Source organism: Vespa mandarinia, chromosome 13 (genome assembly GCF_050613455.1).
Source record: "Vespa mandarinia isolate Hongniang chromosome 13, ASM5061345v1, whole genome shotgun sequence".
In the NCBI taxonomy this organism is placed as follows: domain Eukaryota; kingdom Metazoa; phylum Arthropoda; class Insecta; order Hymenoptera; family Vespidae; genus Vespa; species Vespa mandarinia.
The window spans coordinates 89,220-113,576 of NC_140822.1; the positions used below are offsets into that span (position 1 = coordinate 89,220).

Below are 24,357 nucleotides of genomic sequence, written 5' to 3' on the forward strand. Positions count from 1 at the left end.
TTATAAGATTACCGAAAATATTAATTTATAAGCTCTAGCGTTTAGAAAAGTGACTCGCGATGTGCACAGGTCGAAGAGCAAGAGAAAACTAACTCGCGAACTGTCAAAGTCGTGAAAAAGAGCGTTTATGTTTATATTACACGAGCCAACTACTCCAAAATTAAAATTTTAAAGTAATAGAAGTTTATATTAGAATAATTTTAAGTACTGCGCGCGATGCAAACTTTTTAATGTTTAAATAAATGTACTGTTGTTTAAATATTAGTCTATTCTATCTCGCGTGCTATAAAAATCGTTTAAATGATTATATGATTACCGAAAATATTAATTTATAAGCTCTAGCGTTTAGAAAAGTTAATCGCGTTGTGCACAGGTCGAAGAACAAGAGAAAACTAACTCGCGGACTGTCAAAGTTAAGAAATGAGACGTTTATGTTTACATTACGCAAAGGCAAGTAATACGTGAATAAAGTTATTATTTATTAAATTAGAGGAATTTTATATTGAAATTATTTTGCTCATTCTTTTCCGTCTTTTTAATATTTAAACTAATGTATTATTGTTTAAATATTACTTTATTTAATATCGATTCCATTATTGATGGGTCTTATGAGCTATGCGACCTTTAACGTAATATACTATTGCTTAAATATTGCATTATCGCATTTCGCGTACATTGTACATTATTTATATAATTATACAATGGTGGTATCTGTAATAGGATTAAATGTAGCTGTACGGAAAGAGTGCATTTCGACGTTTATTCCTCGGAGTAAGAAAGGAGACTTACTCTGGTAACTCGCATTGTCCATTCAAAGGGCCTTCTCGTTGATATTTGACAAACGATGCACTCTGAAAGAAAATTATTCAAAGTCCAACGGGAGTCTTAAGAGGTCTTTTATACGAAGCTTTACAGAATGGTAATATTGGTTAAATTTTTATTACATTGCATTAAGGCTAATTCGGTAAAGGAACCGAACCGATGTCGCTGATGTCGCATAAAAAAATAAACATTCATTTTAGGGAATGGCAAAAAACTTGGATTTAGTTTCAATATGTAATATATTTTACAAAAGTTTCATCGCGATTTTTTGTAATTAAATATTCAAATATTTATTTACAAAGTATGATTACTTAAAGCATCATTTTTATTTATTTATCACATAATAGATAAAGAAATTGTAGTTATATTATGAAGGATTATCAACTTGTAAAAATACATACTACACGTATGTATTTATTCATGCAAAATAAATTGTGCACAAGTAATGAGGTCGTCGATTATTTCGTACAAGCTTTCGATTGATACGATATTGAAATAAAATACATATATTATTAAGTATTTATTCTTTTTACACCAGCAGTTTACTCAAAGAAAATCCTTACGGCACAGTTGTATATTTTACATAATGATGTATATTTGCATTTTCTGATAGAGCGACCGGCAATGTCTCTCTTTTCAATGTTTTATTTTTGATATACTAGTCCTGGAAAAGAGCAAAAAAAGCAAAGAATTTAGAAAATTTTTATATTAATCAATACAATATGTATAAAGTAAGAGAGAGAGAGAGAGAGAGAGAGAGGGTATTTACGTTTGCATTTGTTTACTACCGCTGAGAACTATATACGGTGATTGAGTTTCTTTTTGCTTTGCTTGTAATAAATTAAGTGTTCCCAATGGCGTATCCGTCGAAGACATTCTTTTCATTAATACCTCTTGCTCAGCTTTTTTCATACGCTTTTCCACCTGTTTTAATATTTATATAAAAAAAATTTCTCCTTTATACATACAATTAATGAAAAACTATTAAATATAATAGAGGACCTTATTCTTTCCCGGTCCTTTCCCATGAAATTTGTGTGAAAGATAGCGAAAAGCTTCCTTTGCACTTAAAACGTGTCCATCGTCATCTATGTACTCCAATTTAACATTTGGCTTAAAGCCTTCTTTCTCTTTAAAATCTGATGTAGGACCATTGAAACGATCTCTTCTTCCAAATTTATCGTCATCTCTACAAAAAGAAAAGGAAAAAGAAAAAGAAAAAGAAAAAGAAAAAGAAAAAGAAAAAGAAAAAGAAAAAAAAAGAAACAAGAAACGAGAAAGAAAGAAAAGCACGTAAATATATGTAATATTATACTTGGATATATAATATTACATAATTATGCGTGTGTCTCCTCCATTCGATAGATACAAATTTGGAAATTATATTACGATTCACGCCAAAAACTACTGCTTCCAAATATTATTCCTTTTCATAACTTTCTCCCAAGGAAAATATAAAATAGCAGTGAGATAGAAAATACAATGGATGAAGGAGAAGGAAAAGAGATATACCCATATGTTTTGTCTTCTATAGAATAATTTTGTGCTTGCAAATGTGCAAAGCGAGAGGCAGATGGTCTGTTACTGTCTTCCTTTTGTAAATATCCCTTACTCATTGCTAGTTTTAATGCACCACCTACACCTTGGCCAAGCGATGGTTCTGCATCTAAAATAGCAGCTTCTAGTGCTACAGGCTCCGATTTACTTTCATCTAAACGCAATATTGAGAAAAGTAAAGTAAGCGATTTGTATAAATTACATAATATCGCATAATTTGTATATAATTAAATAATAGAATACCTAAATGTACTGTATTCCATGCACCACGACCATCATCTTCTTCTTCGTCAGAAACGATCTCATCCTTGATACCATCAACCTCAAAGTCCTACGGAAATAAAAGGTGGAATATAAAATTTTGTAATATAAATATAAAGAAAGAGAGGTAGATGAATAAATACCATAAGTTCCTGTCCATTTTCTTCTCTATTACCGGCAAGCCCATACGTTGGAATGTCTCCTAAGGTTCTACAAAATTCTGCGGTAGCATTAAGAACTATGTTAGTCGATTGATTTTCGTCTAAAGCTGTTGATTCTTGCTTAACACTTTCTGTAACATTTTTCGCGTCCGACATTTGTAATTCTTTTAATCGATGCGCCTTCTTTAAAGCCATTTGCAGCTCTAACTCCTTGTCGTCGTCTTCAAATTTTATTCCCGTTAAATCTTCTTTGGGCCCTGTCAAATGATGAAAATATGTTGCAATAGTTGAAATTGCATTTAGAAAATTACATTTAGGGATCATGAAACCTTTAGATTTAAAGGTTTCACCTGAAGAAATCGAATATATAAAATGAAATGTACCTTCCAAATCGTCTACGTCTAAAGTACCATCATTTTCTTTTGCTTCCTCAGTTTTTTTGCTCCTTCTACTTCCCAAGTCTCTGAGATAATCATTCTCTTGAGGCATCAGGTCGTCTGCCTTTAATTTTCTTTTCGTTCTTATTTTTCGTATCTAAAAAAAAGAAAGGAATGAAATCAGTCGACAGATATAAAGCACATGATACTTTAAACTTGGCAATAGAAAAATTATCAAACAAATTCCCTTTTAATATTTAACCTTTTTCTTTGGCTTCTTAAACTTCTCCAACTCTTGCTCGTTGTAATATTCGCTAGCCAATTGTGGTTCTCTCGTTTGCAATGATTCCAATTTTTTATTTGCTAAACGGTGCTTAACAATTTCTGAACGGCGCTGCTTTATCTCTACCGGATTATAACTACCCAATACGAAATTATCCTTTTTCTCTCCTTCAATTTCTTCATCATATTTATCTAAAATGTTCTTCTTCGATAGACCAAACTCATCCAAATTATCATCCTCGTACGCATTATAAACAGACCTTTTAGTTTTGTTATGAACGTTTCGCTTATATCGTTCATCGTCCACCATATTGACATTAACAAGTACATCGCTTTTCTCGTTTAATATATCTTGATCTTTAAGGGTTAGAACCATTCCTTTGCCTTCCGCAATACACTCCTATAATTTATATTAGATAAAAGATAAATCAATGGAATTGCATAATTTTCTCTCTAAAGCGTATTAATGTTCATTTTTAATCTCTGACGAAAGTACATCCATTAACGCATTTAATATTATATTAACGCATTTAATATTATATTACTCACTATATCGTGTTCCACCGTCAAACCCTTCAAATCTTTTTCCGTATAAGCCAGATTACGAGAAAGGTGTATTTCCTCCTTAAGAAGATTACCAATTCCAAATTCTTCATCCAGTTGATCCAACATTTTGGCCTGAAATATAAACAAGATGAAATTTCATTAATACGGGTCGGGTTGGGTCGGGTCGGGTCGGTTCTATCCTATTATAAAGACCAATGATTCTGACCCTCTCTTCTGCCTTTTTCTTCTCCTCCTGTAAACGTCTGCTCTTATCGATCCAAGCTTTTGTATCGTCGTCAGAATCATCATCCCCTAATGACTTTATCTTTGCCAAATTAGCCTCTATCTGTCTTTTTTGCTTTTGGATGCCAATTCTTTCCTTCAATTTTTGAGTTTTCAACTGATCGTTGGCATTCGGCGCTGGTTTATGATAGAATTCACCCAAATCATCCTTGATTTTGTTGGGATCATCCTTTGACGTACTATCAACCTCTAAAGGCTTCAAACCTAACTTTGCTCTAAGCTTATTTGTTTCCTCAATCGATAATGAGGTTTGCGAAATGCCATCTTTTACAGGGGAAGGGCTATGTTGTTTGGAAATCTCAGGTGGAGGAGGCGTCGAAGGATGCGACGATCTTGAGATTTTTGGAGGCGGCGGTGCATTGACAATTTCAACTGCAAAAATGTCAAAAACACCTTTAACGACGTTATCGTCGATTATAAATCAATGTGCATATCAATGATAATTGGCTCTCCTTTTTATCTCCAAAAGTATTTTCGAATAGTTTTGTTTTAAAAAGAAGCGTTACTCAACTCAATGCGTTATATTTCGCATAGAATTATGTTAAAGCCATTATGCTAAATCGACAAACAACGAATAATGATAGAAGAGCTATACTAACCATCGCTATCGTAGTCCTTACGTTCTTTCCTTTTGTGTTTCTTGTGATGTCTATGCTTATCTATTTTCTCACGTTCTGGGGTATGACTTCGCGAACGGCTACGATGACGTTTTTTCTTAATATCACGACTTTTTTCGGCTTTATGCCGTTTGTTCGATCCCATTTTGATCTTAAATCAGATTATTATGAAATTAACGAAAACACCCGCTCCTAACCACTTTGGATACGCTTAGTGCGTCGTCATAATTCACTAGTAACAGCTGATAAGGCTCCAACTTTTAGAAAGTGATGTGACTAGTAAATAGTAACTAAGCGGGGCGGGATAGTAACTAGGAGGGAGCAGTAAAACTAGTAGTTGGTAACTCTGGATCCACTTTGGCGGTACATTCGAAGCCTTTATTTAATTAATAGCGATCCGATCGCTAACACGTCGTTAATACGATAAAAGAAAATCATCAGGGTTATGCATTCGAAGGGTTAATTTAAATGTTAACGAAATAAGACTCGTTCCTTTTTTTTTTTCTCTCCTTTCTTATTTCGTTAGATCAATTTACCTTTGTCTAACATAGATATACTACGTCGCTATTGCGCACACGCCTAAAATTACGCGCTGGAAGGCGCTCTGCCGTTTGTGGCGGCACTCTTTCGTTGTTGATAAACACCAACAACAATAAAGGACGGCTCGGCCGACAGCCGAGTATTTCGCGATCTTAATTCGGCGTTGTTAATCGTCGAGCAAATCTAAGAACGAGATTATTCAAAATAATACCGTCAACGAAAGTAAGACACAACGACGGCGTGTCAAGGAAACGACGACGTCGAGCGTGACGTTGAGGTTATGGATAATTTCGTCAAGATCGAAAAAATAGGGGAAGGGACGTATGGGGTGGTATATAAAGCGAAGGATAAGCTGACCGGCAAATTGGTGGCGCTCAAGAAGATTCGTTTAGAGACGTATGTTGATTATTATCTTTATTTTATAAACCACCTAAGCACTCCGTTTTGATTTAATTTCATATTAGGGATTTGTACAAATAATGGAATGCTCGTAACCCTTAATAATTCTTCTTTCTTTATCCGTCGAAAACGTAGTTTCGTCGATTGAAAGCTTCATTTCAGGTCATTCAACAAAACAGTAAATATAAACATTGTAATTTTATGATAAGTGTCTCAATGATAACACGAACAACGAGATTTATTAATTAATCCATTAGCAGCTAATAGTACACTGTGTTCCATTTAATGTTTATCTATGAACATTTTTTCGTGCTAACAGCAGAAAAGGATGCTTTTACGATTCTAATTGATTCTTTCTATGAGGAATATATAAACCTTTGAATCGACTGGTATTAAATTAAATATGAATAAAATGTTGCCGCTAATAGAAATATTACATGATTGATTCCTACTCCCATTTAAATTAAACTTTCTTGCAGTGTCATTTTTTTTTATTAGTACCTATGAATGTTATTTTTATGTTCGAACAAGAAACACCATGTTACGTAAAGTCGTATACATATGTTTATGTACATGTATATGCCATGTATATGCCATGTATATGCCATGTATATGCCATGTATATGCCATGTATATGCACATGTATATGCACATGTATATATGTTTATATATATATATATATATATATATATATATATATATATATATATATACATATTATGTAAAGAAGCTAATGCAAGCTAAAGCACTTATATGATTTCTTAAGCAGTTTGCTTCAATGGTATACGAACTATCCAGTCTTCAATAAGTTTCTTATGTTTGCCTCGCAAGACCCATCATTATCACGCATCTTACAAAGTTATCTTTCAGACTCTCGGCCAACTTCATATTGACCAGTCTTTTGCTTATCCGCATTGCTAACATACATGCTAACATGCACATTGGGGTCAGCTGAATCTGGAGGGGCCACGTTACACTATATTGTCGTAGCACCACATTATTCAGCTTGTTCCATTGTGTTATGCTCGCCTATAATTGCTATAACTGCCGTTATAACTGCAACTGCTAGAAAATGGGTTACTATACTATAGATTGATATTCGATATCCATCTGTGAACGTGTATTTTTTCATAGAGAAAATTCTACATAATAATATCAAGTTTTCAATATTTTTCATTTAATTATGGTATATGAATTTGAATCAGGGAAAGTGAAGGCGTACCATCGACTGCTATACGGGAGATATCGCTCTTGAGGGAACTTGCCCATCCAAATATTGTCCAGTTATTTGATGTTGTGGATGGTGATAAGCATTTATATCTTGTATTTGAGTTTCTCCAACAGGATCTTAAAAAACTATTAGACTCTGTAAAAAGTGGCCTGGATCAAGCTCTTGTGAAGGTAGGAGGCACATTTATCTATTATTTTTCTTTCGAAAAAAAAAAAAGAAGAAGAAAAAAGGAAAAGGAAAGGAAAGGAAAAGAATAAATCAATTTAGTATGCGTGTATCTCTTTCTATATGCTCTTTGGAGCAAAATTAATTTTAAAAGCAGCGCAAAGAGTATAGAAATCACAGTACGTGGAACATAAAAGAGATATTTATTTTCAGAGCTATCTCTATCAGTTACTAAAGGCGATTTCTTTTTGTCATCTACATCGTATTTTACATAGAGACTTGAAACCACAAAATCTGTTAATTGATCGCGAAGGCTACATAAAATTAGCTGACTTCGGTCTAGCTAGAACTTTTTTGATTCCCGTAAGAACGTATACACACGAAGTAGTGACGCTCTGGTATCGTGCACCAGAGATTCTGTTAGGAACTAAGCTATATTCAAGTGCAGTGGACATATGGAGCCTTGGTTGCATTTTTGCAGAAATGGTTTGTAAGATATGGAAATAACAATATCTACACAATCTAGATTTTAATATGCTCTAATTATCATCTTATTTTGTTTTTGTTTTGTTTTGTTTCGTTTTATTCCCTTTTTGTTTTTTTTTCTTTCCTTACAGGCTACCAGAAGAGCACTCTTCCCAGGTGATTCTGAGATAGATCAATTGTTTAGAATATTTCGTACACTTGGAACGCCAGATGAAACTATCTGGCCGGGTGTATCACAGCTTCGTGATTATAAATCAATGTTCCCTAGATGGGAGCCGTGTGATTTGGACGAAGTCGTACCTTCTTTAGATGCCGAAGCCAAAGACTTACTCATGGTAGGTATACGAGATGGTGATGATAGTTTGACGAGTTTCTCTCTCTCTCTCTCTCTCTCTCTCTCTCTCTCTCTCTCTCTCTCTCTCTCTCTCTACTATCTATTATACCACTAATATTTTATTCTTTCGACCACAGAAACTCTTGATATATGATCCCAATGAAAGGATAACAGCTAGAAAGGGTTTGAATCATCCGTATTTTTCCGGTGTAAAATTAGTCCCACCGCCCTTGCCAAAGAAAAAGTGACATAGATTTATGACACTTGGACTCACAGAATACCATATTTCCTATTTAGAATGTACAATATCGTTTAAAATAATGATTAAGGTACAATACTATAGAGATGTTTTATTAAGGAGACGGTGTAATTTTGATATACTACGAAGTGTTCATTTAAATATATATTTGATAAAGTTTAAATTAAATAAACAATTTATATTCTGCTATGCTGTATATTAATACGATTTTATTCGTTCTTTGTGTAAGATAATGGATGAAAGCAAACAGTAGATATCAATTTAAGGGGAATCAATAAATCTACACAATTGACTTTACTGGTTACGTGCTTCGAAAGCGACTACTCCGCTTTTCTTTTTACTATATCACGAGAAATTTATATAACGGTACTCATTGAGCCACGCGAGTAGATTGCATCGAGGATTCGATCAATTTCGGTAAAGTTAGTTCAGAGTGTGTCTCCGAGACAGACGTATTGACTTCTTGGTGAACGGGCGAAGCTGTCAATTTAGGAAGGCGCAGCTCGTTCGGTGAAGTCTTTCTCGGAGATGTTTTATCAGCGTTTTTCAATCTTAGATTATTTGGTGGATTACGAGGAGTGCTCGAAGGTTTCGACAATTTCAAAGGATCAGACTCCTTGATCGGGCTTCTTTTCTCATAGGTATTTTTCTTGCCCTTCTCCTCGTCTTTTTCTACATACTGTACCGAAGTACCGTTCGTGTTTTCCAAAAGGACATCCTTTTTATTTGACGTTGGTGACTTAGCCAGGCTGCTGCGTACAGCTTGAGCAGTAATCACGCGAGAGGGTGACCTTATGGTGCGCCCTCGAGTCGGCGTAGATGGCGGAGGCTGTGGTAGATCGTTACTCTTCGTTGTCGTCGCCGTTTGTGTTTTCTCTCCGTCGGTTTGTTCCGCAATGCATTGTACCTAAATACAAGATGCTTGTTTAAAATTACTTACTTATGCGCCAGATCAGAACTCGCAGTAGTTCATGTAGCTATGAACTATTTATACATTTATTAAAGTCAATAACTTACTACCATATTATGAGATATACGAAATTAGCGAATGTGCAAACTGACCTTGATTTACAGTGGCGGTGAGTGCTCTGACGATACTTCGCAGCCCGACGTGTGTTATATACGTGAGAGTGAGGATACACGCTGTGCTGATATGTATATACTCATATTATATTCTTGCGATCTGGTTAAATTCTTTCTACGGTATGTTTTAAAGGCTATGTTTTAAAGGCTATTAAGAATATTAGTTCGAGAAAAGAGATAAAGAGGTATTGCTTAGAACGTTTTCCTTTAATCTCGGCCATAGTGGTCTTTAGATTTGTTAGAATTGTTGTTTCTCGTGTGTTTCGTGTGTGCTCGCACGCACGCCAATATATCCTTGTGCAATATTATTTTCGCAATGTTCTTTAAGAGACACGTCTTGGTTCTTTTGTCGTCTCGTATGCAACAGGGTCGATCACTAATGTGCTTGGGATCGAACGTGGAGGTGACAAATGATAAAGACAATTAATGTAAATTTAAAAACAAAAATATTATTGCGATATTCCAGCATGAACCTCCTGAAAAAGATATACCGGACAGTCATTGCACAATTGCGCTCGTACGAAGTGGTAACTTGTGTGAAAATTATGAGAACCTAAAATTAGATGTTCTTTTTTCTTTTTTTGCATTATCTGCTTTTTCCTTTTTTTTCTGTTTTTTTTTTCTTTTTTTTTTTTTTTTTTTTTTCTTTTTTTTTCATTTTATTCTTTTCTTCCTTATTATTGCGAAATATTCGGATGTTAATCGAATCGAGGTACACAGTAGTCAGTATGGAGGCAATATAATATAATGTGTAATATTACATACATGTATTTTCTAGCGACGTGTAAATTGCATGAAACGTCCTAAAAGTGAAGACGACAAACAAGATGCTTTCGTTTATCTCCTTTTCTTTTCCTTTCCGTTCCTTCTCCATAATAGCATACTCTGACGATTAATCTTAATTATCGAAATAATTGTATTATTTTCTAGCGATAGATTTATTGTTATATTGGTGAGTGCAACGAATAGCAATATAGTTTACGTATCTACAGTAACGATTACAAATATCTCGTACTCTCTATATCATTTAGATACAATCTGAAACGAGTTCGATGTACTAAACGATCGAGAATTAATCCTCCTCGTTTACAATATTATACCTCGTACACGTACTACACGGCTATGAAGCCGCGTTTTTCTTCACCTCAGAACTCACTCAAATCAGACACTTTTCACTTTATCGAAATCGATGAAAGCGGTCTGTTCGATACGTGCGAATATTATAGTCTTGTTTCTCAATGATTCGACCAATTCGGAATAAAATCGACGATCGATGGGGAACGTGGGGATTCTACGGAGAATAATAATATCATAAATCGCTCAATCTAATTCCTAATGATCTCTCTTCTACTGCTACCTTTATTTTTTTTTTTTTTTTTTTTTTTTTTAGCGAGCTACCAAATAAACTTCGTTATATCAATGATCAAACGAAACGTTTACCTTACACACTCACGATCATAATGAAAAATTTTTCCGCTATGCCGTACCATAGAAAATTAGAAAAAAGAAAGAAGAAAGATATATGTGCCTATAAGTATTTTAAATTTGGAAGAATTATACGATGTCAATCAATCGCCCAGTTGCAATCCTTGATTCGGATCCTTCCGTTTAAAAATACGATACGACGGTCTACGTTAATTATGACATTAACATTTTCGTATACAATTTTTATGCTTCGCACATCGACCATAATTCGTATTTTTTTCTTTTCCTTTACAAGAGAGCCATTGGAGATGTTGGATTAAAGAAGGAAACAAACAAGGAAAAAATGGTTCTTTTTCTCGTTATAATGGCTCCCTTGTTAGTGATAGAAGATATGACGCATACTCGAACTCTCGATACGAAAATGCGATACGACGCGATGGAGGGAACCAAGTGACCGATGACGAGAAAGATGTTAATTAAGCACGTTACGTCATAAACATGGCATACGTACGGAATGCGGACGTTTTTGTATCTCCGTCTATCTTTCTCTCTTTCTCTATTCTCTTTATTCTAAGTATATGAACGATCATAGAACGCTGACCGTGCAGACTTCATTGCCAATTTACATGTTGCGAAGGATGCCCTGATTTCTTTCATTCAATGGCACAGTCTTGAGTTTATGCGAAAAAAAGGAAAGATGTAAATTCATCTTGGAAGAGTACTAATTAGAAACGCGACAAGTTTCCTTTTTGATATTCCTTTCGATTGGTCTTGTCTGATAATCGATAGACGCTCATTTAAAAACTTATTTGTCCAATAAGACAACAATTCTCAATGATTAAAAACAAGTTTGATCGAATTTTCTCTATTTCCAAGTTCATCTTAGAGGCGCCAAATCATTGAGTTTAACGATCGATAAATCAATATTCGTTGGCGAATATTTTCACTGTTTCAGGATACTCTTTTTTGGAGATATAAATCGATAGAGTTTCTGGTGAACTATATATAATGACGTCGCAATAATAAAAATTAAGAAATTAGTCGAATTAAGAAATAAGTCATTTATCGTGCTTATGTAATATTTCATACAATACAGAAATATTATATATGTACGTTTAAATACACCCAAGTGTTTATCATCATATACGGTGTGTGTATGCGCGTGCGCCACAGAGAAAGAGAGAGAGAGAGAGAGCGGCGGGGGGGGGGGAGGGGTCGAAAGATGCAGACAGAAAATGCTGGACTAATCTCAATCGTTGCCGTGAAACATTTGAGTCAGAAAAATGTCGCTTTCAACGAAAAATTCCAATCAAAACGAGGCGATTGTTCGTTTATCGCAAAATCGACAATGACGAGTCCGTACAGAAAAAGATATTCACGCGAGCATCGTACGAATGATGATTTCGCTGTGATAATTAAGAATGGTGCCCTAAACGCTTAGTATCGTCTCTTGAAAGAGTCCCTTGTAGTAGGGATGTATTTTTGGGATTCTCGTAGATGAAGGAAAAGGTAAACGTGAGTTATACGTAAAGTGTGACGAAGTTTAAGAGCAGAGTTATCGGTCGAGTTTTCGTGAGAGCTAGCATTCCTGGTTGAGGTTCTCGTCCGAAGTTGGCAGGCCGTTCTTGCCGTCGGTGATCGCGCCGGAGGGTATGGGGCTCTGCGGGCACAAGACACGTATCAGAATTAGAGAAGGAACCGAGCCCCCCTCGATAAGCCATTCCTCAAAACGCATATCTCAAGGAGCTAATTCTTTCCATCGTCCGCGATCCCGACACATTTAGAAATTGGAGAGTTACATACGTCGTATGGCATATACGAGCCAACAAAATTCTATAAAAGCTTTTATAATATATCGTTCTTCTTCGACGTGTTTTTTGTTTTCTTTCTTTTTTTTTCTTTTTTCTTTTCTTTTCTTTTTCTTTTTTTTTTTTTCTTTTTTTTTTTTTTTTTGTTTTTTTTGTTTTGTCGCGTTAGTAGGGCCGCCGATATTGAGAGTGCTGGAAAATAATTACAAGATACATGCAGCGCGACTGTGAGAAGCGAGTTCAGCAGTTGACGTGACTAGTGCGGACTCTGATAAAACAAAGAAAAAGCACCGGTTGTCTCGAACTAATGCCACAGAATTATCGATCGACAGTCAAGGTGCGAATCTCGAAAATGGATCTTCAATCGAATTGGCAATTGAGATTATTCATACGAAAAAGACAAAACATACCTGCGAACCGCTACCGCAGAGACTTTCGACGTTCGAGCCTGTCTGTCTGAGATAATCTTTGTCGTTGAAGATCTTCTTGTCTCCGCCACCGGGCTTATGCTTGACATTATCCAGAGAGCCTACCTTGCTCTCGGCTTTGATATCGACCTTTTGCGTTTGTATCTGCAATTATAATTCTCCTCTGTCGTTAATCATTTTACATTATTGTTTCATTTCGATCGAACAAAAGTGCAATCGAAGAAAGTTCAAGCATATGAAAAGGAAGCGTTTTGAGCTGAGGTATGTTATTTAATCGTTCACGCAATCGACACAATAAGCTCTACGGCATTATCTATGGCGTAAAGAATAGAAAAAAAGTCTATATAATGAAGATAACCGTTGAAGAAAAAAAGAAAAAGAAAAAAAAAAAAAAGAAACTACCGTCAATATGGCGTAACATGTAGCAATTTGTATAATTCTGAAAAAGGATTTGGAATACTCTGGGACATGCTTCGTCATGCTAGAGCTCCTCCGATCAAACAATAATTTTACTTACTTTGCTGGTTAATATACCTATATCCAGCGTAAGAATATTTATTATGATCAGAAATAATCGAACGGCAGGCACGACATCCAAGTTTATTAATTGTGAGAGCGCATACGTTTTCCCGTAGGTAGAATTACTAATAAAGTCGATTCGATGATCTAGCGTGACAATGATAAAATAGGATGAAAGCTCATCGGTTTCCGGAAAAATATTACCTCCACACAATTTGAATTTGAAGTTGAATAACGATAAGAGAATCCGACATACGGGGTGCTTGTACCGGATGACGAGAAAGAACCCAAATATAGGAATAGATGCGGAAGAGACTTTATAGAGATACGTAGCTGACCGTTATATACTTACGTCGTTATTCGTAACGTCCTGCGGTGTCTTTGGTGGCGTCGCCGATGACTGAACACCAAGAAATAACAATGACTTGTTAATTAATGACAAATGGACGAACGCGCATGCATACGGAAGAGAAAATGTGGCTAGTCGACGAACGACGAGGATTCATGAGCCGCTTCAAACACAATTCTTCTATTTGCTCTTTTCTTTTTTTATTATTTTTCTCTAATTGCATAATATCGCGAATCACAATGATATCGCGAAACTAAGTCCTTATTGTCGCATATAAATACATTACATTCCGCATGCAACGTTTCATTCACGAATAAGTAAGTACATATTTTATTGAAATCGCTCTTTTCTTTCTGATCGAACGAACGAACGAACGAAGCGAGCATTCTGTTAATCACAGTAGCAAATATGAATGTGAATAAATGGATCATCAAGCCTCGGCGCTTGATTTTCTGTTTCTTTATCTTAGTTGCTTGTTTTTTTTTCTTATTATCTCAGATTATCCTCTTTCAACACAAGTTTCAACACCTAACTCTATCCTACGTTATACATATATTTAGGTATGTATTATTTATATATTTGATCCGATTGATTATACTTTACTCGCTTCTTCCTTGATCTATGGATCTGTGTTATTGCGAAAGGAATGCAAACATTAGAAACACTAACGGCACGTTTCTAGATTATAATTTTAATAATGAGTAAATGCATTAGAGAGAGAGAGAGAGAGAGAGAGAGAGAGAGAGAGAGAGAGAGAGAACGAGAACACGGACATGCTGAGGTCAATGTCAAAAATTGATAAAATCTCGATCGTCGAGGATACAAGGCAATGTTTGTATAGATATTTTATAAAGGAATCTTTTACCTTGACACTTCCACCACCAGGAACGTGCTTGGCGTTCTCTTTCGAGCCAACTTTTGGCTTTGCTTTGTCTTTAAAATCCAATTTCACTGTCTCAATCTTTTTATCACCGCCACCGGGCTTGTACGTTGCATTTTCCAAAGAACCCACTTTAGGTTTCGCGTTCCATTGAAGCTTTATTTGAGATATCTGAAATGAAAAATACTATTGTACGAATTGGCGGAGCCAATATTGTACCTACCAAGAGAAATTTATATTGACATTACATTTACGAATCGAGAATAAAGATAAATCTCGACGATATACCATGGACGTGTCAATAAAGTCGTTATGTGTAATTCGTTTTAACTCACAATCTCAGAAAGTAAAAACTATTACAAAGTCAAATTCTTTTTATCAATTAATGAATTTTGAAACGGAGCCTACCTTTTTGTCACCACCACTTGGCGTGTACTTATCGTTCTTCGCGGCAATCTTAGGTTGTGCCTTGCTAAAGTCTAATTTCCTGTTCTCTATTTTAACTTTTCCACCACCTGGTTTGTAACTCGCATTCTCTAGTGAACCGATTTTCGATCGTACCGTCTTCAAATTCGGTGACGGTGCAGCACCAACTTGGATTTTGTTCATTGGCACTTCTGCATCGTTAGAAAAATTCAATGACGATTATTGTATCATCGAAGATCTGTCGTCTAGGAGCATAAAGGAAAGAAACAACGGACTCGACATACTCTTTTTCTCTTGACTTCCTGTCGACGACGGTGTCTCTGGAGTTCTTGGCAATGACTTGGCAGACTTGCTAGGTGATTTCGTCGGCGATCCAGCTGTTGATCTCTTGTCGCTCTCTTTGGTCTTTGATGGTGATTTCTTTGTTGGTGAATCCGCTACTCCATTTGTAGTTGGTGGCTATAATGGAGACACATGATCTTAATTTATATTGCCTCTCATATCTGGGTAGTTAAATACTCGTATACTTACAACGTTATGTTGGCTTAAATCGTTACTGTCACTTTCAGTCTCTGTAAAAATAAAAAGATACGATATGATATGATACAATATACACACGCACACGCGCACGCACATGTTATATGCCAGACTATTGTATGATTGAAGTCTAATTTAAAAAGAGAACACCGAAGCAAAATCTCGTTGACACCGGTCATAATAAAATCAAAACATTTGATAAAATTAATAGATTCGTGTAGAAGCGAAATAAGAGAGAAAAATAAGCGTATCTATTAAAAACTTCACTGCAGGCTCATCAATAAATTGCAAAACATTCTGAACTTCTTTAATGGTAATTGGTGCAAGTACATTATTTTGTCGAAACCTTTATTTTCTTTCTCGTTCTGCAATTTCACGGGCGTTTCTACACGTCGTGGCTTTCCAGTAGGCGTTGTCGGTTTCGAGGTCTCTCGCGAGGAAGCCTCACTCTTTTCCACCACGTTTTCGTCCTTCTTAATGATCGAATCCTCAGCAAATGTGGTTTTTTTCTTTTCGCCCTCGATAGGTTTCATACTGATCGCCGATTTTGGTGATTTCGGTGAACCAGGAGAGGACAGAGATCTTCTCTGTCCATTATCGAAACCTTTTACACCTTCCTGGGGTGACCTCGGTGGTGTGGGTAAGGATTCTGGTACGGGCAACTTGTCATGGGCAAAGGAATGGGATGTCGACGATATTGCGGTCGGCTGTTTCTCTAAAGTAGAATCTTTCGAAAGAGCTGACGTAGGTCTACTTGATCTCTCTGGACTTATACTTTCTGTCTTATTTTCTGTCTGTGCGTCTACGACCGTCGGCGTAGATGCTCTAGAGATATCGGAGGATTTCGACGGAGTCTTCGAGTCTTGCTCCAGGCTTTGCATCGTTAAATTATTCGATGGACTCGCAGTTAATTTTCTTTTATCTTCCATTACGACATCGGGCGAGGGCGAGGGCGAGGGCGAGGGCGAGGGAGAGGGCGAGGGCGTGGGAGAGAGAGAGGGAGGAATAGAGATAGGCTGGGACTTCCCTCCTGGAGTTTTCGGTCCTTGTTCGATAGATCGAATGGATGGATCGTTTATAGGCTGTCGAAGTTTGTCGTCTCTAATGACGTCCGACGGTGATGGAGACTTTGACGATATTTTCGATGCTTCTTCAGGATCAGCTGGGGTTAGAATTTTCGATGGACTTTGTATCGGAGGCGTTTGCCGCTTCTTCTCTTTTATAATATCCGGCGATGGTGACTTTGAGGATGTTCTAGGTATTCCATCTAAATTCTGTGAAATTGAATCGTTTGACGGGCATATTGCCTTTTCTTCACATTTGCCTTCTTCAGTTTTGTCGTTGCTCATGGTAGAATCATTCTTATCATTCTGACTGACCGAAGAATGTACGGCGTTCAATGAGGGACTAGTGGGATGACACTTTTCGGAATCATCTTTCGTAAATACTTGATTGACTTCATCCTTCTCAATTTTCTTTCCCTTCGTTTCGTCTTCCATTTTATCATGCTTATTTTCATTAGCTTTTACTTCCTCAATCAACGAATGTTCATTTTTCGTCTCCTCAATTTTGCATTCTATTTTTCTTGATGCAGAAGACTCATTGGAAGATTCATTCTCATACTTTCCTTTCTCTTTAATGTCAACAATTTTCTCATTTTTAGCGAAAACAGATTTATCGTCGATAGAATCATTTTTAATCGTCGTTTTATCCTCCAACTTGACCAACGGAGTTTCTTTTTCCGACTGCTCGCTGTCGTTTTTAGGTACGATCATTTGTTCGAAAGATTTTCTTTCCGACTTGGCCTCGATCGTAGCTGTTCCTGGCCGAGTTACCGACTTACCGGTATCCTCACTTCTCCCTTGCATTTCCGACGCTATGGATAAACCAGATGGGAGTTCCTTGTTACGATCAACGTTGCCATTTCTCTGTGGCGATTTCTCTTTATTCGAAGCTAAAGCAAGGTCAACCGACCTTGGTGACTTCTCGCTATCAGAAATCGCATTGCCATTTTGCCTCGGAGTCTTTTCATTATCCATCACAACGTCGTCATCGTCGTCATCGTTCTCGCCGCCACTGCGAATGTCAGCCTTCCTCTTCTGAACCGAATTCTCACGGACAAGTTCGGTCTTTTCCTCGTCCAAGTCCGGCATTTTGTCAATAATTATGCGAGGACGTAGAGATTGCTTGTTCTCTTTATTGGGAAATTGACTTGTTTTTCCTGTATTTAAGGAAAACGTATCATTCCTTGGTCTTTGGGGCAACGAGTTTCGTACTGGTCCCGGTGAATTCGAGCTTTTACCTTGAAGTTGACTTGTAGATGCTGGCGCAGACAAATCCAAAATTCTTTGCTCCGTTCTCCGCTCAATGACGTTACTTTTATTCGTTTGTTGTATCTGATAATTTGGTCTGGGTCCTAACGGTTGCGATCCTCCGCTCGATGGATTTGACGCAAACCTGACGACAGCTGATCCGAATCTTAGATTTTGAGAAATTTCTATTGGACTTTGCCTGGTTTGAATTTGTTTGGGAGAATGGACTGGCGGATTCACTGGATTTCCAGGAGGATAGACTTGGTTTCCAGGTGGAGGCCTCGGTGAAAGCCCGTGCGGTCGAAGTTGCACAACTTGGCTTGTTCTAGATAGGCCTATGGACGAGTGACTTTCTAAACCGTGAATAGGTTGTTGTCCTGCAGGACGATTAGCTCCTATAGGGCCATTGTATGGCGGCTGTCTTGAAAATCCAGTGGATGTAACTTGGGATCTCGCTTGTAAGCCTGGCGATAGAGTTGCACTCTGCTTTACCTACGGAATAATGTTTCACCTCGGATTTATTCGAAACTGAAACATCCCTATAGCAATATAGAAACGCAAACGTCTGCTTTCTTGTATTCTTGTAATTCGCGCAACTTCAAGCTCTTTAATCGATGTGCCAGCTGGGGATTATTTTATTCATGATTAGTGACGAAAAAAGTAATATACCTGATTATACGATTTTGCAGACGAAAAACAATTGAGCACTAGGTCTAATTGTTGAGGATCTTAAAAGGCTTTCGAATACGGGGGGTTGCGTGCGCAACCATATTCCGCATCACGTACGTCATGCGCGTATCCTTATATGGGGAAAGGGTAAACGGACCCCATATGTATTCACTCGAATGTGCACGCTGCTCCTTAATCCGTAAGTTTGCCCTCGCTTCGTTCCTATATTGTAAAAGTCTGACGAATCTGCTCCCCCAGGCCCTGTCATTTTAGCATAACAATTGTCGAGGCAGTTGCGCTCTCCTACATATAAGTACCCTACGTCGGAACACTGTTTCTCTTGTTGTTTTGTCTTTTTTCTTTCTCCCCAGTCCATTACTAATATAAAAACTACTAATAAGAATACTTCTATTTTGCGGCGCACTCGCGTTTTTGAAACGGTTAAACAAATATATGGGAATTTTTAATTGATATATCACGTAAGTGATAATAATTATTTCAAGATATTTTCATTAGTCGACACATTGATTTATTAGACACATTAGTCAAGAGTAGTAAATCTAATGAATTATATATTTAAAATCCTTCATACATGTGTACAAACATACGTTGTTTCTTGGTCGCTCGTAAAAGGATCTTATCTATACCATTAGCAACTATAGGTGGCCTATCTATCAATTATTTCGAAACGATATTTTACACGGCATCACTCGTTCAAGATTAGTAATTGCTCGGGAGAGTTGAGAAAATCGTATGGGCGGTCGTGCAAAGCGGAGAAATTGGGATGCGCTCTATTGGCCCTGAGCTCATCGATCTTTCGATAATACGAGACGACGGTGACGTCTCGAGGAATATTTCCACGGTACCTGCCACCGCTTAACTTTGCTTTCGTTATGGGATTGAACCACGAATGACCGTAGTCGAGATACACTATCGATATCCATCACGCTTCGTCGAGACCTTTTAGGTTGGCGTGACTCAAGAAAGCCCTTTTCTTCGATGTACACCTCGATTACTCTCCCTCTTTCTCTCTCGCTCGCTCTCATTCGTTTCATCTTGTTAAGAAGAATATTGGCAGGAATATTGTCTGACAAATGAACACGGTCTCCATGCCAGCCGCTGTTACGTTCAAACAAACTTTCTCTCGCGATAGGAAATCCCTAATGGTGAATTTCGATGTGTAAGGAGACCTTGGCTATAATTTTAAATATTATTCAATAAAGTTGACATAGGCATTTAACATTACCAGTACCGGTGGATAATAGAACAAAAGGAAATACAATTAATGTTAGGTTATAAAGTAGATAAAATATGACTACAATCAAGTTCTCTCATCTATGTAATTTAATGATTCTCATAATTATAATATTGCCTTCTTGCCTTTTTATTTTATTGCTTCTGCTTACCGTGCTCGCATCGCGAACCAAAGCCGCATTGTTAGTCGTCTCTTGCGAATCCATTGAGATTTGTTCCTACACCTGTTGTTTGCGATAGACTTTAGATCGATTTGAGCATCTTCTTGAGTAGCTTCTGATAATATGGTCCTCCATAGAACCTGTTGCGTATCAACAACAGTCACTCGATCGGACTGAGAATAGAGTCAATGTGCAGGATATACCAATGACGTTGCTACATCATTTTCGTAGATAGAATCATATTCTAAGTGTGGTGCAGAGCAGAGGACCTGCCCCTATCCTGTGATATCGATAGTCTAACTTTTACCAGCGTGTATCAATGTTATACATATATAAGAACTTTTCAGCTCCCTACTGAGGATTCTTCCAAGAATATAAAGAGATAAAGTTCTATCAATTATTTTTTCTTAAATGATATAATTTCCTTGATATCAAATTTATATGATGATATAGATTTTGTCAAAAAAAAAAAAAAAAAAAAGAAAAAAAAAAAAAAAAAGAAAAAAAAAAAAGAAAAAAAAAAAGAAAAAAAAACTGTCCAAAGCTAACAACTTGGAAGATTCCTGTTCTTTCGTGTATCGACGTATCAGACGTAGTACGTTTCGTGCATAAAAGCTAGTTAAATCTCGCAAGTACGGTGAATAATTCACGGTAGTCAGGTACACGGTATACCTTGACAGCTATAGGCGCCTACTTTGATATGTACCTACACAATGCGTGCAATGACGTTAACCGTCAATTATAAATTATCACGCGCATTCTACGTACGTGTCTCCTCTCGGTATTACGTGCTCTTACGACAATACTCTTGTTGTGACGGTGATATCAATTAAATACAATTTTTACATGCTTCACCTATTCTGTGACATCTTTTTTCTGTTATTAGAAGTGACGTCACTACTGTAAAATAACGTATGTATACCAATGACAGTAAATTTATCCAACAACGTAGAGATCAGACGTTCAGAAATATCGTTTTTAACGAATATTTAGGAATTGCGTGATGTCAAATGCCAATTTGTTCATCGTCAATCATTGACCTAGATGATAAGTATTTACCGTTGGAAAATGCAGCCAGTACTTAAAACCATTGTGGATTTTAAAGAAGATTGCCCGATCGATAGAATAAATTTCAATAGATCGGACATTGACGGAATTCTCCCGGAACTCTCATGAAATTTTATGAATAATTGGATGCGAGTTTTGGAACGCACTTCAAAAGGTTTTACGAAAATTTACTAGGGGCATCGTAACTCCGAGGGGTCGTTTTGTGGGCGCTTGCACCTTGCATGGTAAATATCGCTTGTGGCCGGTTAAACTGCCGCGCGTTCTTAACGAGTTACAAGAAACGGAAAGCGCAGACGGCTAAGGGAGTAAAATGTAAACGGAGGAAGACACGCAAACCGTCATAACCAGCTTGGCACAATGAGAGATTACGTTATAGTCTTACTACCGGCGATTGACCTTGGCAAATACAAACATATAGACATCTCCGAATCCAAGTTCGTGTTTTTGATTAATATAACACTGGGCACAGTTTCTATAATTATTATATGTATGTACATACATACATATCTATACATTATTCGCATATAGAACAACATTCGGCCATAGGGACAGATTTGCGTGAAATAAATTAGTGTATAAAAAGTGTGACAAGCTCGCGGACTGAAAGTAATTACTTAAATGAACCTACGGGGTACAAAGTACTAGTCGTTTTAAACGACTATTTACCACGGATCTTAATAGTCCCGCAATCGAAACTTTTTCATTCTAGATAAAGGGTAGCGCTTTGTAATGTAAAAAAGAAATGCGTTGCTTTAATGTAGCTCGTTCGATCGCGATAAAGCGTTAACCTTCAGACGTTCTTGTATTTTTATCGAGCCGATCCTTCGGACCCCAATCTTACTTTCCTTTTCTTCTTTTCTTTCCTTTTCTTTGTTTTTTCTCTTTTTTTTCTGGTTTTTTTTTCCTTCGTTTCATTGGAACACTTGAACGAATAAAAATTGAAAAAAGTTTGAATAAGTCGCGTCGACGCACCTTCTCTTGATCCTTATCGTTTTGACATTGCGTTTGCGCACGCTTGGACGACTTCTGGAAGTATGGAATCTACGAGGTGTGAGCTTCGTTCGAGCTCCGTGTCAGGACTAACATTATGGTGACTCATCGTCTAATGCGGTTCGCGCGAAACCAGGAATTTTATCAGGAGACATGAATCGCGATCGTCAGAATCTCTCGCGCGAGTAAATAAATTATGGAATATTATTATAACCGCATATTATTTCTCATTTATTATCTCCACAATAAAACTTGTCTCGGGATATTTGACAAAAGAAATTGGACAAAAGAAATTTTTTCTTGGATCTCTTCTGCCTGCTGATATTATTTTAAAGTCTAAAAATTTACCATATATTCTCATACGACGCGTTTACTTTCAAAGGAATATATCTCTTCATGTCATAAGACGTGCTAGCCTTCGGCACGTCCTAAACTTCCGCTCTTATTTCCGTCGGAAAAGCAGAAACGGGCCGTGCACGCTCCGTCGGCATTGTACGAGTACAGTGGGCAACTGCCCATTCCTGGAGTTATTGATCCGACCTCGATGAGAGTGTATTCAATTCCGTCGTTTATATGCATACATTGATATATACTACGGCTCATGTTCTCGTATCTAATATGGGAAATTAACGCGTTCACGCTTTGCGAAGCTTCCGGGAAAAGAAAGAAAAGGACAACAAAGAAAGAACGACAACCGAAAGCTTTTGCCAATAACGGATTAGATCCGATCGAAATTAATCTAGATAGATTGAGGACTACCCAGAAGATCCTTTATTAAAGAGATTGTTTTATAAGGGAAAAAAAAAAAAAAACAAAAAAAGAAACAAGGAAACGATTGTGAAAGGAACGACGAGTAAAGTTTTTATCGATTTTGTTTGCACGTTATGGAAACAAGCCGATTTACCGGCTAGTTAAGTTGGGATCGAGAGGCAGTATTATTTCTCAGCTTCTTAGATTTCTGCGTATTCGTATCCAACGGACGATAAAGCGAAAAGGAATTTATAAGAGAAATGGCAAAAAATCCGATTGGATTACCGTCGAAGATAATCGACTACGGGACTTTCTACGGGATTAATTTCACTAGAGGAGAGGAGTCTTGCACTTTTGTGGTTTATTTCGAACGAACTGAATCGATAACGTTTGTGACGACACGTTGAGTTACGATATATAGGTGTCGATATATAGGTTAGAGAATTTACGATAGCGTGGATTAGCGATTTTTTGCGCTCGCTCCTTCCAACCTATTTTATCTTCCTCTCTTTCTTTCTCTCTCTCTCTCTCTCTCTCTCTCTCTCTCTCTCTCTCGATAATTGTTTCTATTTTCAGAATCATTAGAAATACGAACGACTAGAGGGATCATTGTTAACGTCCATAAGAAATCGTCGAAACAGGAGGAATTATATCGAACGAAAGTGGTTGGCTCGTCGCTGACTCGTATATCGTCGAATGCGGGCAACTAATAACGCGACACAATCGATACTTCAAATGTAAAAGGAAAGAAAAATGAAGGAAGATAAAAGGGCTATATGTTGTGACACGTAGAGTCACAATGGTCATGCATTGCGAGTATGTATTATTCTGTCATTACTTGAGGAACCAAAAGAAATCCAAGAAGAATAATTTTCATATTGACGAAGAGAGTCCAGGTCTGATGAATTCTCTCTCAGAATTCATAACTTGTATCGAGCGAGCAAAATGTACGAGCAGATCGAGGGTAACGACAGATAAGGGCAAAGCACCCGTGTGCGGGCAGGCAATGTCGTTTTATCGAGGAGCAACATCTTCGAGTCACCTGCGGCGACGCTCTGCAATGGCGATGTCCTATTGTCACGTGGCTATGTTTATCCGATACCGCATCGTTGGTTTATTTCCTCTAGGTTAATCCATTAGTTCGATTTTAGAGCCTGCGCCTCTTGAAATGACACGTAAATAACGTGAAATCTTGAAATGTAAAGAGACTGAAATGTATTGTTTACGTTGTCTCCTAGGAGCGAATAGGAAGAAAAAATAAATTTCTATAACTCTAACGATCTCGAGAGTATCGAGATAGTAATCACGAGGGCGCGCGAACTAACTGTATTAACACATCGCGCGCCATCCATCTTTAT

At 37.1% G+C, this 24,357-nt stretch overlaps 3 protein-coding genes across 6 annotated transcripts; 1 reads left to right on the forward strand and 2 right to left on the reverse strand.

Moving 5' to 3' along the window:
- Positions 1-1,139: 1,139 nt before the first annotated feature.
- On the reverse strand, positions 1,140-5,170 carry LOC118444107 (U4/U6.U5 tri-snRNP-associated protein 1). Its single transcript, XM_035872047.2, has 11 exons — positions 4,909-5,170; positions 4,233-4,681; positions 4,010-4,138; positions 3,441-3,860; positions 3,185-3,335; positions 2,784-3,058; positions 2,623-2,710; positions 2,335-2,533; positions 1,825-2,011; positions 1,592-1,746; positions 1,140-1,486 (listed from the first exon to the last, which is right to left on the reverse strand). Exons 1-11 carry the CDS (start codon positions 5,069-5,071, stop codon positions 1,459-1,461), a joined length of 2,244 nt encoding a protein of 747 aa, XP_035727940.1. The 5' UTR covers positions 5,072-5,170; the 3' UTR covers positions 1,140-1,458.
- A 337-nt stretch (positions 5,171-5,507) lies between these two features.
- LOC118444114 (cyclin-dependent kinase 2) lies at positions 5,508-8,527 on the forward strand. The gene is made up of 5 exons (XM_035872066.2): positions 5,508-5,862; positions 7,071-7,266; positions 7,475-7,747; positions 7,879-8,082; positions 8,219-8,527. Exons 1-5 carry the CDS (start codon positions 5,747-5,749, stop codon positions 8,327-8,329), a joined length of 900 nt encoding a protein of 299 aa, XP_035727959.1. The 5' UTR covers positions 5,508-5,746; the 3' UTR covers positions 8,330-8,527.
- A 19-nt stretch (positions 8,528-8,546) lies between these two features.
- Positions 8,547-20,331, reverse strand: tau (microtubule-associated protein tau). Of its 4 annotated transcripts, XM_085661014.1 has the most exons (10): positions 20,183-20,326; positions 18,098-18,599; positions 16,142-18,016; positions 15,790-15,830; positions 15,543-15,717; positions 15,241-15,449; positions 14,818-15,003; positions 13,956-14,003; positions 13,067-13,228; positions 8,547-9,247 (listed from the first exon to the last, which is right to left on the reverse strand). In XM_085661014.1, exons 1-10 carry the CDS (start codon positions 20,234-20,236, stop codon positions 8,711-8,713), a joined length of 3,789 nt encoding a protein of 1,262 aa, XP_085517140.1. In that variant the 5' UTR covers positions 20,237-20,326; the 3' UTR covers positions 8,547-8,710. The 4 variants fall into 4 exon arrangements, with proteins under 4 accessions (XP_085517140.1, XP_035727936.2, XP_035727937.2 ...); XM_035872043.2 differs by having other exon boundaries at positions 16,142-18,599; positions 20,183-20,331; XM_035872045.2 differs by lacking the exon at positions 8,547-9,247 and adding an exon at positions 9,853-12,508 and having other exon boundaries at positions 16,142-18,599; positions 20,183-20,318.
- Positions 20,332-24,357: the final 4,026 nt, after the last annotated feature.